Below are 17,000 nucleotides of genomic sequence, written 5' to 3'. Positions count from 1 at the left end.
CTTCATCTCATACTAACGAATTGCCATCTCAGTGCTTACATACACCGCATTCTTTACATTCTCACCTACCCACTGCAAAACAATCTAAAAATGGCATTGATGACTATGCACAGTATTCCTGAGAGGAGGTCACAGCCTTGTGACTCGAAGAAAACGTCTTGGAACAAAACAACTTGTAATCATCCAAGCCCAACACTAGATGGCAGACTTGTACAAAGCATTTGAATCTACAGCACTACATGAAAAGAACAAATGCTTACAGGGTAAGTAATGTAATCCTTATTTTTATAAACTGGTCTCTTTAGTGTGTGAACCATTTATTGACTCTGTGTGTGTGTGTGTGTGTGTGTGTGTGTGTGTGTGTGTGTGTGTGTGTGTGTGTGCAGCACATTCTTAAAACTTCTCTAGGATGAGCCTAAGCTGCTAAGCCACACAACCACAAATAGAGCACCTCAGATTATTAAAGTAAGGCCTGTAAACCAATCAGCATCTTGCATGGTGTGCCCTTACATGGGCACCACTAAATAAAGTAAGGTTTCTACAATAAGTACCTTGTTTATCCAGTTCCAGGGCAATATCATTGGTGTCCCGGACATCAGCACCCAGCCCAGCATAACCCAGGCCTGTAAATAAGATGGTGTTGCAGCTTTATTAATATTGTACCTCTTCTGATTTTGAGTTGTTTTCTTATCCATAAAGGCAGATTTGCCTTAAGGCTTACACACTGGTCTGCATGCTTTATAATTTAGTGGCCTTTTTCTCTCAACAGGTATGGCTTGGAGTGCCTTTTTAGATATTATAGTTATGGGCTGGAGAGAAAATTCAGAGTGGATATATTCCGTGATTTCCAGGAGGAGACTATGCGAGATTATGAAGCTGGTAAGACCATAAGTGAGTTCTGAACAGAAGAGTATTGAAGTAAAAAAGTGTATCATTCTGTTAGTATTTCGACCTAGCTAGGGAGAAGAAGCAAATCCTTCAGACCCATAGTTTTGCACAAACACCACTGCCTTAATATACTATGATAAATAGTAAATAATGGCTGTTTTTTTTTCTCACTATTGACGGTGTTGAGCCTTTTTACTAGCATCCAACATGGGGAATCTGCATACTGGCTTGTCCCTAAAAGGTCCGACCACTTCCTTTTTTATTATTGTTTCACTAGTGATTTCCTCCTCCATTGCAAGATCCCAAATTTCTGTCCTTGTGGTCAAATAAGTACTGGTTTTAGTGCATGTGGTTGAAGATGTTACCTATGACTGAGCATAAGGCCCGGAGATGTGCCCCTTGTGTGTCAGTCGGTGCCATATAGTAGCATCTTACGCATGGGGGGACATGGTAAGCACACTAGATAGCTTCACTGAGTGCCTATACAAACCATTATGACTTGTAGCTTGTAAATCATTTGAGTTATGATTTTGAGATTATCTAGTTCTTTATTGCTTTTCTGAATCCTAGATGGATGTTGATTCATAATCTTGAAGAGCATATTCTAGATCTTACATTTTTGCCCTAAGCAAAAGCTTTTGCACATGTTTTTGTTGTTGTTTTAATTGATCAGCTATTATCAATGGGAGACTCCTTCTTTGACTGATGATTGGGCCCACCGTAAAGGTTAACATCTGAACAATTCAGCGAGCTTTGAAAGGGATTTTTTATAGCATGTTGTAAGGAAATGCACTTTTAAACTGCCAACTCTACTCTGCCATTTAAAGCAATAGCAAACGGAAGTCTTGCTTTTTAGGTCTCGGCTAGCGATGGCTGCGCTTGCGCAGTCTCGCTCGCGAGATTTAATGACTTTAAGAAGAGGGGCTTGCACCCGCCCCTCTTCTCTCCTGTTCTCCATTGGCTGGCCTCTTAAATGCTGGCCAGCCACTGGAGAAGAGGTCCAGTCACTCCGATTATGCCCCGTCCTTTTCGGATCGGGGGGCGTGTTTTTTGCGAGAAGTCTCGGGGAGGAGACAACAGCAAAACACGCCCCCAAATCCGAAAAGGACGCTCCCTTTATCCGAGGCATTTCTGCTGTGCCTCGGAGAAAGGCGGTGGTGTCTTTCGGTGCCCTCCATTAAATTCGATCATTTATGTAGCAAAGAAAATAAAAGTAATTGTCGCTTGCAGATTTTAACTCTCAATGTCTTCAGTCTCTCACATCAACATTTGTGCACGCTCTCTCGGCTCGCGGGTCATCGTTACACAATTCAAGCTGTTTTACCGAGCGCCAGGCACGTTTTACGAAAACCACCCCCTCCCTCACGAACATTTATTTTATAGAACTCTGGTTTCTCTGCCACAATGAACCGTGCTTGGACTATGGTCTCCGCTCTGGCAAACAGTACTTCGACCTCCTTAACTTCCTTTTATGTTGTGGTGCTACAACTCTGCGCCATTTTGCGACGAACCGCGTACTTCCACCACAGCCTCCGAGTGCAATGGCCAATCCGTCCGGGTTATTACATGACTCGGGACCAGCACGTCCCCGCACTGTCCCCTAGTGCACTTCAGTGCGGATCCGACAAGCTCCGCAGTCCGGGTCCGGAATCGGCAGGCCCAGCCGATAGCTTTACATTCGGCCGTTCGAGGCTGTAGAGTCAGCGTTGAATGCCTGCACCTCGAGGTGACTCGGGTAATTTGCTCTCCAGGTCCCGCAGCAACTTCGGTCCTCTGGGGTTGCTGCTGGTACTTCGCTTGTTGTTTCAGGCCGCAAGCACTCGCAAGTTCGTATCCTTTCAAAGTTCCCTTTTCAAACAATCATTATCAACGCCAAGTCTGGCCCTGGCACGGTAGTGCGATTTTTGTTTAGAATTAATAAAATGTGACACTTCAGACAGCAGTTTCAGCAGAGAGGACAAAGAAGGAATGGGCATGGAATCCAAATACAGAAACTGAAACTTCTCTATCAAGGGGAAACATCACTGCCAAAGTTCAGAGCTTGTGAAAAAGCGACCAGCGAAATCACTTGCTAGTTAATGTTCGGGGGGGGGGGATAAGCGAAAATATGGGGGGGGGACGCTGAATCTTTAAACAGTAGGCAGAGTGGCGCTGATTTCGGGGGTGGGGGGGGGGCTGAATCTAGGCAGAGTGGAGCTGCGGGGGTTCTTAGAAGGGGTGAAGCAACAGCGAGGCCTCATTAACATGCAAATGGTCTTTTTAAAGACCTGTGAACTGCTCAGGCGCGGCTTTGTGTCTGCCCGGGAAGCGCCTGATCACAGGTAAATGCGGGAGAGAACGGGGTTGTTGAGCAGGGCCGGGCTGGCTTGCCCGGGCATCGGGCGTTTCCTGTAGCAAAAGTGCTTCACAGTTAACCTGCCCCATGACCCTCCAGCTGGTCCGACATAATTGCCAGGCCTACTTTGGGGTTCCAGTTCGGCCCTGTTGTTGAGTATCCTACCCAGGGCTTTAAGTGGGATACAAACAAATGGGTGGGGGGCGGTGTTGCGCGGGGTCTATACGACTTGTATTTTGCTGTCTCTTTTGTCATTGCATCCAGGCATAATGATACAACAAGTAACATGATACCTACAACAAGTTAGGACTATTGGCTTTGTCAATCGTTGTTAGTTGCATAAGATAAATTTGCAGTAACTGTGGCTTATATATAATATTGAAAAAGCATCCACTTGAAGCCCTAGTGACACCACGACAATGTTACTGCTCATGAGTTTCAAAAAGAGACAACAATATAATCATGCAGTGGCTGAACTCGACAGATTAAGAAATATATCCCAAATTATATATAACAGTCGGTAGACGCATGCCTCTACAGTGTTCTCTTATATTTTGAAACCAGAATAGGTCAAGTTCGTATCCTTTCAAAGTTCCCTTTTCAAACAATCATTATCAACGCCAAGTCTGGCCCTGGCACGGTAGTGCGATTTTTGTTTAGTATTAATAAAATTTGACACTTCAGACAGCAGTTTCAGCAGAGAGGACAAAGATGGAATGGGCATGGAATCCACATACTAATCATGCATATTAGTCTGGGCCACTGGCATTTTGCGATGCTGCAGCGTTTTCCTCATAATTATGGATTTGCCAAACTTCCCAAATAATGCTCGCATAATAAATCTCGCTTTTGAGAGTGATTAAGCTATTGACATTGTAAATAACAATGCCGTTTCTTTAAATGTTTTAAAAACATAAACAAAAATAATGTCACGAGCAATGCCAATAGCTCTAACTTTAACAATGCCGAGACCGTTGCATTGTAAATGCTGGTTAATGAATGTAAGCCACCCTTGAAGTAGGCCTATCAAGCCCTAAGGCAGGGTGCTGTGTATTAACAACTGGAACATGTTTTTACATGCTTCCAACAGTAAAAGTCCGCCATTATCTTTACTGTGGAAAAGGCTAGTAGCCCCAATAGTGAGTGCAAAGTTACTGGTTACCACAGCAGCCCTTCTAATTTCTGACTGGGACTGCCAAAGTTGGTACTGCAAGGTATCAAACTACTCGTTCTATGAAGCCCAACTTGATGCCAGAGTCGAAATTGATGTAACTTGTTGTGTGCAACTTTTACAAAGTTGCCACGCTGTTGCCCAAATTCTTCTGTGCCTGTTTATGGTTGCACATGAGGTCTGTCCCTGAGACTGCTTTCAGCCGTTCTGGAAAGGGCAAAATAGAAGGATGCATGGGAGAGAGGTGTTAACTCTCCCTGGCAGGAAATCACATAGGTGCTGGTCCAAATGATGAGCTTCAAAGGAGAAGTCACTTTTGAAGAGGAAATGAGAAACACTTTAGGGAGGAGCTGCTCTATTGTTTAGGCACAGGCCAGCAGTGGGGATAAAGGAGAAGCCAGTTGTCAACCCAGTTTTTCAGGGACATGTAGCCCTCTTGGTTCCCACACCTCTGAGTTGGGCTGAGGAGCTCTACATGCCAAGAGGGGGTTTGCCTTGTGGGCAGGATGAGGAATTGTAGCATAGCCAGATGCCACACTTCGCAGAAAGTGGTCATCATGAGGAAGGGAACCTAGTATCCCATTGGCTACTGACCGCAACCTAACGAAGGCTTTTTCTGCCTATAAAAAGGGCGCCCCTGTCACCTAGAGGTCAGATCTCGTTGGACTGGAGAAGAGAACCAAAGGACTGTCCTGCTGCACCAAGGACCCGGCGAACAGAGGCTGCATCTTTTTGGACTGCATCTGTTGAACCTGGTGGCTAGCAAAGGGGAGGGGACTGTGCCTGCTGTGTCCTGCTCATGGAGAAGTAGACTCCTGAGCCCAATAGACTGAGGGCCAATTGACTGACGACCTGTGCGTAGCATAAGGCTGCAACAGCTGAAAGTCTGCTCGGGCAAATCGGCAGCTCAGATCTCCAGATTGCTGCTCCTTGTCGCCATGCACCACCAAACCTGCCACTCAAAAGGTGCCCCGGAGTCTGCAGAATGTGAGTCATTGGAGTGCAGCTTGGACGCCCAGAAGACCAGTTATCATCCAAATAAGGAATCCACTGTGACTGCGAAACTAGGCAACTGGTAGGCCGGTGGCACTGGACTTCTGTCAGGCCCAAGAGAATTTCAAGGGATGTCGACACCAGTGGCCAGAACCACCTGACCGAGCCCACGGACTGAGGAATAGCCACAGGAAGATTCCAGTTGACTACACCACATCCACGGCATCCTTGAGCATCTTCATCATGTATGCCTAGGATCAGGACCACTTCCATAGGAGCCCGTGGCAAGGAGATTACAGCACCTGGAACTGAGTGAACATTACTTTTCTTTTGGAGGTAACTGTTCTGAGGGCCTTGCCTGACTCCCTGACTGCCCCCCTGCCAGGGTTGGTTGCCCAAAGGAACCACTTAAACAGTTTCTAAGTGTCACATTCATTGAATTTGCCTGTGCTTGTTTGTGGTTAAGTAACAAGTGGTTTATTTTCTTCAATTGTTTTGGTTCTGATTAAGTGCATTACACTTGTTCCTTTGTGTAGGTCTAACTCTTCAGAGCCACAGCTACATAGGATAAGCTAAAGGTTTAACAAACCAAACAACTGGTCCTTAAGGGGTTGGCTGTGTATTACATGGTGAGATCACAGAACCACACCATATAATACAACCCGCTTCATTCATGAAGGGAGTCACTTCATTCCCTGCAAGAAACCTAAGCCAAATCTCCTCGGTCTGCAAAAGATTTGGGGGATTTCATTTCCGCATGGTGTAGGTAAGAAGTACTACTTTCACTAGCATACAAATGTGCTCACCAGCTATGTAGAGATCTTGTAACTCAATTGCCCTGAAGAATGCCCAGGACCTTTTATAGACCTTTCATTGTGGGCCAAAATATGTCAGCAGAAGATTAAATGTGTTGGTCAGAGTACCTATAATTACTTCAGTATTAAAACTTTCATAGATTCACATGCTTTAATCATTCCCAGTCGTCGAGATGGGAGTCTCCGGTACATCGAAATAGCAATGCTAAACAAATCCAAAGCACAAACCAGGCCTAGGCCCTTTTCAGTTTTGTAACATCTCTATTGTTTTGTAAAACACCAAAAGTAATTTAATTTGTGAACCAATCTGGACCTTTCACCCTCGAACACTCCTGAGAGAACCTTAGACCCTCAGATTTTCTACTGCACGTTGTGCTAGGGAGTCTCCTCTGAGCGCTGCTTAGTTTTCTTTTACTTCAGTGAATTTGGATACATTTTTTTCTTTCAGATGAGCATTTTACTCCTGCAGGACCAGGTTCAGTGCTGCCCTTACAGATTCTGGCATAACCATTTCAGATAAGGAGAAAGTCTTTTTAGAGCATGTGCCACCTGCTGTAAGAAAAGGCTCCTTACAGACGACCCCCACATAGACTAGATTTACTGCCTATATCCCAACTATAAGGCAAAGGAGTGTAAGGTATGTTCTTACCTTTTCTAATAAAACCTTTAGGGATCGTGAGGGGTGCCTCTTATATGGCTCCATAAAGTCAGTCAGAAAGGAAGTGATTTTGAGTGAGGACAGTGGTGAGGCATCCTCTTCTTCATCCAGGATGTCCCATAAGAGGGGAAGATCACCTCACACCCATTCTTCTGGTGAGCGGCCAAAAAAGGCCCTTAAAAAGACCTCTCATGGGCGCAGTCCCTCAATCTCCTCACAAACATGAAAAGGGAAGAAAGGGACATTCTTCGGGGGACAAACAACCAACAAAGGAGAGTTCTGAGCCTTCTAATGCACCCCCCTCAAGGCAGGCAATCTTTCAAAAAGCCTTCTGTGCCTCCTGAAGAAAAGCAGTTGACAAGCTCCATCATTTACCGGACCGTCAATCGAAGACATCTAATTAGAAGGTGAGTACCTCTACGGCCGCGTTGACTCCGTTGTTGAAGACTTTGTCACTGTCAAACTAAACTGTCGACGACTATACCATTGACGATGTCTCGGGTAACGACGGCTATGAAGAAGTCGACAACGCTCATGGCTATGTCGACAGCGACGACTATGGTAAGGACGACATCTATGGCATACTGTCGCTTATGGTTTCCAAATCACTGCTGATATCTGCTTCTCCAACGATCGCGGCGGTTTCGTCGACTGGGCTGTTGATGGAAAGAACACCTGAATAAACAGAAAAGGCTGGGACAAGATCAGAAATTTCCTCACCCAGCAAGGTTACACCTCTGTTGCCTTCTCACCCGTTAGAAGAGCAGGCTTCTGAAGAAGAGGATGACTGACCCTTTGGCTACGCGAGTAGCCCATCCCAGCTGCATGTTAAGTGCCAAGAGGATGATTTTGAGAAGGAATATGGAGATGATTGTAAGAAGCTGGCTCTGTATATACTATACCAAATTGAGGTATAGTGTGCACAGTCCAGTGGAACCCCAAAGGTAGGCAGAGGCAAAGTTAGATAGCACGTTACTGTCTATTTGTGGTAGTGTGGTCGAGCAGGAAGGCAGTATCGGAGGACAGTGTTATGCATTTGTTGTACACACGGTCAGCAAATGAATTCACACACTCTAAAACAACTTCAGACCAATTGTTTTTCTATGAAAATATTCCTTTGGTTATTTTATTTTCTAGAACCAAGCAAGTCTGACACGTAAGTGATACATACTTTGCAGTAAATATACAGTTGTAATATATACAGTTGTAATACAGTTTAGATGGTAATAGTAAATGCTCTTTGTTTCAGTAATGTTTCTGAGAAATGCAATGCTTTGTAAATACAGTACATATACTTTGTATAGGATTTTCAGTAAAATTACAGGTAAGTTACTTTTGAGATTACTTTTCTTACACAATGTAGTATACCTGGATACTACACTGACATTTCCTGTAAACCGGTAAGTAAAATCGCTTTTGTTAGTGCAATTTTAAAGAATTTCTTTAGGTTTTCAAACTCCACACTCGGGTCCCCTAGGGTCAGGGATGCACTCTTGTTACGCCCTCAGCGGCACTAGGGCAGCCGGGTGCAAAGTGCTGAGGCCCAATGTTATCCACTGGGGGATAGGGGGCCTCCGGTTGGAGGCTGCTGACAAGCAGGCCACTTGGTTGTGGGAGCAAAGCTCCTGGACTTTAGCTCAGGGCAAATGGGGAAACAAAGTAGCGCCAAAGGTGCACCCTCAGCGGCACTAAGACGGCCGGGTGCAGGGTGCTGTTTCGACAGTGGTTGCCCTGTTTGCAATGGGGAACCTCCGGTTTGCAAAGGCACTGCAGGCTTGGGGATGAAAGTCTTCTCGGCGCGACCACCACTTACGTAAATTAGGATGTTGGGGGTTGGTTATGCACCGTCGGTTGGGCCACCCAAGGCCGTGGGGTGCCTTTTAGGGTCGGATCTTCTTACCAGCTCCTGGTTGAGTTTGGGGGGGTAACTTCCGGATTTAGGCTGCAGGCTTCTGCTGGAGATTTTAGACAGGTCATGGATCGCCGAATCTGGGTAGGATCGCCGGGGAGACCACCTCGTTGTGTTTGCCCGCTCGGGCCGTGGACTGCAGGTGCAGAGTGGTGCAGATTTGCGGTGTCCGGCCGGAGCCAGAGGTTGGAGATTAACAAATCCAGTGTTCACAGGAGACCGTCTTTGCGGTTGAAGGCAGGCAGGTCCTCTGGGGTTTTCGAGGTTGCTCGCTGCAGGACACACAGGGATTTTGCAGGAGCAGGCTCGAGGTGGAGACAGGCCAGTAGAGCTGGGACCAAGTCAGTGGGCATCTTCCTCTTGTTAGCTTCGGCACGGCTGTTCGGTCCTTCTTCTTTTCTTGTAGTTTCTTCTGGTCTGAGGAAGCAAGGTTCAGGGGTGCCCCTAAATACTAGATGTAGGGACGTTACAGGTAGATAAAAGGTTGGGACCAGCTACCACCACTAGACATGTTTCTGGAACCAGGGTCGAGAGCCTGCTGCTCTCTGGGCCTGAAGCAATGCATATCCTAGGATGAGGTGCCAAGCCTCCTCCCACTGGATGGGCAGGGTCCATGAAGGGGAAGCTTGTAAGAAAGTGGCTCTGTTTATACTGCACCAAAGTAAGATTCATTGTGCGCAGAGTCCACAGTCCCCAGAGGTTTGGCAGAGGCTAAAGTTAGATACAACCTTACTCTCTAAAGTGGTAGCGTGGTCGAGCAGTAAGGCAGTATCAGAGGACAGTGTAAAGCATTTGTTGTACACAATCAGTCAGCAAACGGTCTCACACACTCAAGAACTGAACTCTAGGTCAATTGTATATAAAAATATATAGTTTTATTTTAGAACCAACAATAGGTATCAAAATACTTTCTCAGAATAAAATGCTGTAGTTGTATACTTTCAATAAGCAATAGACTTTTAAATGCAATAGTTACAGTTGTAATAGGCAACACAAGTTAAACACAACTATAACATTGAGCTCAATGGGAAGTTTTAAGTAAATGCAATTTCAATTACTTTGCTTATGATTTTCTTACTCTGTGTTGGATCCTGGATTCAACCCTGGTGCATTTTCTGTAAACAGTTGAAAGAAATCGTTTTTGTTACACAGGCGATTTTTAAGGAATATTTATATGTTTCAAAAATCGACACAAGAATTTTTGGCAAAAACCAGGCAATGTTATACTATGGAGGAAAGTTTGGTTATCGGAAAATCAGTTGTAATAGCTTTGTAGGGGATCTCTCCTGATAACAGGTGAGTAATTTCGTCTTTGTTGATCGGCTGATATTTAGTGAATATTTTAAAGTTTCAAAACTCGAAACTTAGAAGAATTTCCAAGTGAAACCAGTCAATGTTACCCTATGGAGAAAATGTAGGTTATCGGCTTTCAGGTAAGTACTCGACTGGCAAAGTTAAGGTTCTGGGCTTAGACTCGGGGGTCTCCCAGGGTCAGGTAGGTACATTTGTTACATCCTCAGCGGCACAGGGGCACCCGGGTGCAGAGAGAGTTAGGCCCAATGTTAGCCTATTGCGGGCAGGGGGCCCTTGGTGGTGGCTGCTAGCAGGCAGGCCACGCGGCTGTGGGAGCTGGGCTCCTGGTCACTCACACAGGGCAAGTGGGGAAGTAAGATAGGATAGATGTTGCACTTCCAGGTGCACTCGGGCGGCTGGGTGCAGGGTGCTTTTGAGCCGTCGGGGCGTTCAATGTATTTCAATGGAGAAGCTGCAAGATGAACAAAGGCTGCAAGCTCAGGATGGAGATTCTTCAGGTGCGACCACCACTTTGAGAGGTAAGTTGGGAAGCTGCAGGTTAGGTAGGCACCCAGGAGCTGGGCACAGGGTCCCGCAGGGCAACGGGTGCAGGGGTGTCTTTTCACGTCGGGAAATCTTACCCTTTGCTGGTCATGGTTGGAGGGGTCCCTGGTTCTGAGGCTGCAGGTGTCGTCCGGAGCATCGAGGAGGGTCCTTGGATGCTGTATTCTTGGTCACAGTCGCTGGGGGGGGCGTCCTCGGGTTCTTTGTTCACCCAGGCCGGGCTCGGCGGGTGCAGTGTGTGCTGGATTCACGGTTCCTGGCTGGCACCAGGGGTTGTTGCTTGTTTTTTAGCAGGACCATTGCTCGTGGGAGTCCCAGTCTTAGTAGATGAGCGAGGCAGTCAGGTCCTCCGGGGTTTACGAGGTTGCAGACCACTGGAGACGCCGGGATTTAGCAGGAGCAGGTTCGAGGGTCGACAGGCCTGTAGGGCTGGGGCCAAGTCAGTTGGTGTCGTCCTTGTTAGCAGCTGCACGGCAGGTCTTCTTTCTTGTTCTTCTTTCGGATTCGGGATCTGAGGAAGGTAGGTTCAGGGTGCCCCTAAATTCTAAATTTAGGGGCGTTACAGGTAGGTAGAGGTCAGGGACCAATGGGTCCCTTCCCTGGGGTGGGTACACCCCCTAGCCTGCCACTCTCCAGTGGGAGGGGGGCAGGAGCCTACTCCTGATTGGGTAGGGCTCCCCATCCTCAACATGGCGAGAGCCCGGAGTTGTGCTTCACCTCACCTCCCCTACCTGAGGGGTGGGGTTGGCAGATGCTGGCACACCCCCTTTCCTCACTTGGGTTTTCCCACCGATCTTCCCACCAGGGTGGAGGTCTGAACCGGTGGGGGACAGTTGCTGAGTACAGCAAGTGCCCTGGAGAAGCTCACAAAGGCGACATGCCTTTGAAGCTTCCCCTGCTCATCCTTGGGAGGGGACCTAGCACCTCGCCCAGGATGTGCATTGTTGCAGACCCACGAGAGCGGATGGCTCTCTACCCAGGGGTCCAGCAACATTTCTGCTGGGTGGCAGCCTCTCAAGCAGGACTCTGGTTGTTGGTTAGGTTCAGGGGGCATCTTTAAGATGACCTCTGTCGTGCATCTTACATTAAATCCCACACTGGCATCAGTGTGGGTTTAATGTGCTGAGAAGTTTGATACCAAACTTCAGTCTTCAGTGCCGCCATCATGGTGCTGTGGAGTTCGTGATGACTATTTCCCATCACCATATACTCTTAATGGCCGCACTACACTTACAGTGCCCAGGACTGGACCTGGGTACTGTAGGGGTATAGGGCTCATGCTCCTGTACCCTCACCACTGGCATAGTGCACCCAGCTAGAGGGGTGACTGAGGTATGCTAGGGCAGTGTGTTTGTGGGCATGGCACACAGGGATGTGTGCCATGTTAACTCTGTTGTGTTCTGCACCAAGACACTCAGCCTGCAAAGGCAGTGTGTGTCTGTCAGGGTACAGGGCCCCTAAGGGTGGCACAATAAGTGCTGCAGCCCTTGGGGGCCTTCTCTGGTCACAGTGCCCTGGGTACCTATGGTACCATTTACCAGGGGGCTGACATGTGGCCAGAGATGCCAACTGGGTTTAGGCTTCAATGCAGTTTTAGGGAAGGAACACAGGCCCTGGGCACCTGATTGGCAGGAGCCCAGGGCATACTCAGTCAAAGTACATCAGCAATTCACCAAAAAGTGAGGGCATACCATGCAAGAAAGATGGCACTTTCTCACAAAGCTTTAAAGACTTGCTGCCTTTGTGGGCTTCCCCAGGCCTTTGGCTGCTTCCAGCAACTGGTCCCCATGGGTTCTGACTCCCACTTTGGGCAGGAGAACCGGTGGGAAAACCAAGTGAGGAAGGGAGGTGTGCCCACCCTTGCCAACCCTGCTCACTTGGGGGAGGCGAGATGAAGCACAATTCTGTCCCTGCCTGTGAGAAAGTGCCATCTTTCTTGCATGGTATGCCCCCACTTTTTGCTAAATTGCTGAATGTACTTCGATTGGGTGTACCCTGGGTTCCTGCCAATCAGGTGCCCAGGGCCTATGTTCCTTCCTTAAACCACACAAACTCCAAATTGGCAAACCCTAGCCACATGTCAGCCCCTGGTAAATGGTACCCTAGGTACCCAGGGCCTTGTGGCCAGGGAAGGCCTCTAAGGGCTGCAGCACTCATTGTGCCACCCTCAGAGGCCCTGTACCCTTACACACACACTGCCCTTGCAGGCTGAGTGTCTGGGTGCAGGACAAAACAAAGAGTCGACATGGCACACATCTCTGTGTGCCATGCCCATCACCTACACTGCCAAGGCATATGTCAGCCACCCCTCTGGCTGGGTGCATTACGCCTATGGTGTGGGCACAGGAGCAGGAGCCCCGTGCCCCTACAGTACCCGGGTCCATTCCTGGGCACTTTAAATGCAGTGCTGTCATTTAAGAGTACATGGTGCTGAGAGCTTGTCAAACACGAGCTCCACAGCACCATATTGGCAACACTGAAGCCTGGGAAGTTTGGTATCAAACTTCTCAGCACATTGAACCCACACTGATGCCAGTGTAGGATTTAATGTACTAAGCACCCCAGAGGGCATCTTAGAGATGCCCCCTTACAGCTAACTTACAATCCACGTCTGCTCTGAGGCTGCCCAGGCTGCCACACAGCAGACACGTTGCTGGACCCCTGGGTGGGAGAGCCCCTGCTCTCCCGGGCCTGCAACAATGCACATCATGGGTGAGGTGAGAAATCTCCTCCCCCAGGATGAGCAAAGAGAAGCTTCAAAGGCAGGCCGCCATTTGGAGTTTCCCCAGGCCACTGCAACCCCCCACTCTGGCGGGAAGCTTGGCCGGAAACCCCATACCAGGACAGGGGATGTGCCAGCTTGCCCACCCCACCCCTCAGGTGGGGGAGGCGAGGTGAAGCACATCTCCGGGCTCTCGCCATCTTGAAGATGGGAGGCCCTACCCTATCAGGATTAGGCTACTGCCCCCCTCCCACAGGAGAGAGGCAGGATAGGGGGTGTACACACCCCAGGACAAGGACCCATTGGTCCCTGGCCTTCACCTACCTGTAACGCCCCTAAATCTAGTATTTAGGGGCACCCTGAACCTTCCTTTCTCAGATTCCAGATAGAAGACTACAAGAAGAGCAAGAAGAACAAGGACCTGCCCTGCAACTGCTAAAAAGAGAAGAAGACACCAACTGCTTTGGCCCCAGCCCTACCGGCCTGTCGACTCTCGAACCTGCACCAGCGCGGCATCTCTCGTGGCCAGCAACCTCACCAACCCCGGAGGACCTGGCTACCTTTTGGCTCTAAGCCCCTGGGACTCCCATGAGTAGAGGTTCTACTCAAGAAACCTATTTTTAACCCCTGGCAGCAGCCCGGAACCGCGGACCCAACACACTGCACCAGCCAAGCCTGGCCAGTGCCGGAGTGTACCAAGACCCTGAGGACGACCCCACGGCGACTGTGACCCCGAGTCCGGCACCCAAGGACCCCCCTCGACATCCCGGAGGAAGCCTGCAGCCTCAGAACCGAGTGCCACCCCAACCGCGATCAACCAGAGGGTAAGATTCCCGACGTCAAAAGGCACCCCTGCACCCGGCGCCCTGCGGCCCTCTGTGCCCAATCCCGGGGTACCCACCTAACCTACAACTACCCAACTTACCTCTCGAAGTGGTGGTGGCACCTGAAACCTCCTCGTCCCCGAGCCTGCAGCCTTTTTCCAAACCGGAACATTCCCATTGATTTCCATTGAGCGCCCGAGGGCTCAAAAGCACCCTGCACCCAGCCGCCCGAGTGGCCCTGGCAGTGCACTCTCTACACTAACCTACTTCCCCACTTGCCCTGAATAAGTGACCAGGAGCCCAGCTCCCACAGCCGCGTGGCTTGACAGACAGCAGCCACCAACCAAGGCCCCCCTATCCCTCATAGGATAACATTGGGCCTAACTCTCTCTGCACCCGGCCGTCCTGAAACCGCTGAGGGTGAACCAACTGTACCTACCTGACACTGGGGGACCCCTTAGTCCATGCCCGGAATTTCAACTCTGCCAGTCGAGTACTTACCCTTAAACCGCTAACTTCATTTTCCTCATAGGGCAACATTGACTGGCTTTTTCTTCAAAAATCTTCTAGGTGTGAACTTTTCAAAACTGCAAAAATTCACCAAAAATCAGCCAAGTGACAAAAACGAATTTACTCACCTGCTCCTAGGTGAACTCCCAGTGCTGGATCTTGGTGCCCAGCCCTGACTCTGAAAAGTGTCCACAACTATACTTACCTCTAACTCATTTTTCTCCCATAGGAAACCATTGTCTGCTTTTCTGTGAAATGTCTTCTAAGTGTCTATTTTTGCAAATTTGAAATATTCTTTTAAAAAAGTACTCTACCTGCAATTTGAATTTCTTGCCATAGAGATCCATTGAATGTTTTCTTTGAAATATTTTCTAAGTGCTAACTTTTGAAATAGCTAAATATTATTTAAAAATCATTACAGTTAAGTCGACTTTCATCACTTGATTCTGAATACTGACCCAAGGCTGGATCTAGGAGCCAGACCTGGAATTCCAAAAGTAATCTGAAAAGTAATTTATTACAAATAACCTGAATTTACCATTGAGCTCAATGCATTGTTATGTTTAGGAAATAGGATTGTTTATTGCAACCAACTGTGACTGTTTACACAAATTTATTGCTTAAGACAAAAGTATTTATATTCAACCTCTCATTCTGAGAGTGTATTTTTACCTCCTTTGTGGTTCTAAAAATAAAACAAGCATATATTTTATATATATAAACCATTGGCCTAGAGTTCAGTTATTGAGTGTGTGAAACCATTTGCTGACTGAGTGTGTACAATAAATGCTTTACACTGTCCTCTGGTACTGCCTTACTGCTCGACCAAGCTACCACTTTTGAGAGTAAGGTCATACCTAACTTTGACCTCTATCAGCCTCTGGGGGACTGTGGACTCTGTACACCCTGTACCTATTAGGGAACAGTATATACAGAGCCACTTTCTCACACTGCCATCTTGCAGATGGGGGGCCGGGGGGGCAGCCAACCAGATTGAGGCATATGCCCCCCTCCCACTGGAGGGTGGCATAATAGGTGGTGTACCCACCCCAAGGAAGGGACCCATTGGTCCCAACCATTTACTTACCTGTAACGCCCCTAAATCCATCCAGTATTTAGAGGCACCCCTGAACCTTGCCTCCTCAGACAAACTACAAGAAGAAAAGGACTGAACAACCCTGTCGAAGCTAAGAAGAGGAGGATGCCCACTGACTTGGCCCCAGCCCTACCAGCCTGTCCCCATCTCAAACCTGCAGATGCAAATCTCCGGTGTGTCTTGCAGCCAGCAACCTCAAGAACCCCGAGGACCTGCCCTGCCTTCCAAAGAAAAGACTCCGTCACCCGTGAACACCGGATTTGTTCACCCACTGACTCCAGTTCCGGCAGCATCTGCGAGTCTGCACATCTCTGCACCCGATGCCCACAGCCCGAGTTAGAGTGGCCCAACACCACGAAGAGGTCTCCCTGGCTATACTGCCCTGAGATCCAGTGATCCTGACCTGCCTCCAGCCGATGCCTGCAGCCTCAATCCGGAAGATCGCCCGACCCGGAGCTGGTAAGAATATCCGACCCTAAAAGACACCCCTGCACCTGACGCTGCACGGCTTTGGGTGGCCCAACCGATGGTGTGTAACCAACCCCTAGCATCCCAACTTACCTCTTCAAATTGGTGCTCGCACCCAAAAGACCTTCATCCCCAAGCCTGCAGTGTGTTTGCAAACCAGAGAGACTCCATTGAAAGTCACAGGACACCCGATGACAAACCTGCACCTGGCCACCCTAGTGCTGCTGAGGGTGTACCTTTGGTGCGATCTTGAACCCCCATTTGCCCGGAGCTTAAGTTCAGGAGCTTTGCTCCCACAACCCAGTGGCCTGCTCGTCAGCAGCCACCAGCCAGAGGCTCCCTATCCCCCATTGGAGAACATTGGGCCTGATCACTCTGCACCCAGCTGCTCTAGTGCCGCTGAGGGTGTAACAGGAGTGCATCCTTGAACCTGGGGAACCCCTGAGTCTAACCCCAGAATACCAACTCCCACAGCATAGTACTTACCTGCTAACCAATAACACTATTTTCCTCCATAGGATAACATTGACTGTTTTTCTACGTAAACGTTTGTAAGTGTGGAGTTGGAAAATCTATAAACGTTTTTAAAACTGTAACCAAATAAACACTTTTACTTGTGCATTTACAGGAAATGTCCCAGTGTAGTATCCAGGTATAGAACACTGTGTAAGAAAAGTAATCTGTAAAGTAATCTACTTGACATTCTACTAAAAAGCCTATACAAACTAATATGTACAGTATATCAAGCATTGCA

At 48.3% G+C, this 17,000-nt stretch overlaps 1 protein-coding gene across 4 annotated transcripts in view; it reads left to right on the top strand.

Annotated features, from left to right (window-relative positions):
- Nucleotides 1-17,000, top strand: part of LARP1 (La ribonucleoprotein 1, translational regulator) — a 938,019-nt gene that overhangs the window by 882,856 nt on the left and 38,163 nt on the right. For 2 of the 4 annotated variants that reach the window (XM_085617634.1, XM_085617636.1), the window contains exon 17: nt 770-879. In XM_085617634.1, coding sequence (XP_085473760.1) covers nt 770-879 — 110 coding nt within the window. Of the gene's footprint in view, nt 1-769; nt 892-17,000 lie in introns of all 4 variants that reach the window. The other 2 variants (XM_085617633.1, XM_085617635.1) reach the window with 1 other exon arrangement.

The sequence above is a fragment of the Triturus cristatus genome, chromosome 7 (assembly GCF_964204655.1).
Source record: "Triturus cristatus chromosome 7, aTriCri1.1, whole genome shotgun sequence".
Classification (NCBI taxonomy): domain Eukaryota; kingdom Metazoa; phylum Chordata; class Amphibia; order Caudata; family Salamandridae; genus Triturus; species Triturus cristatus.
The sequence above is the reverse complement of the archived record's forward strand: the minus strand, read 5'-3'. Positions and strand labels throughout refer to the sequence as shown.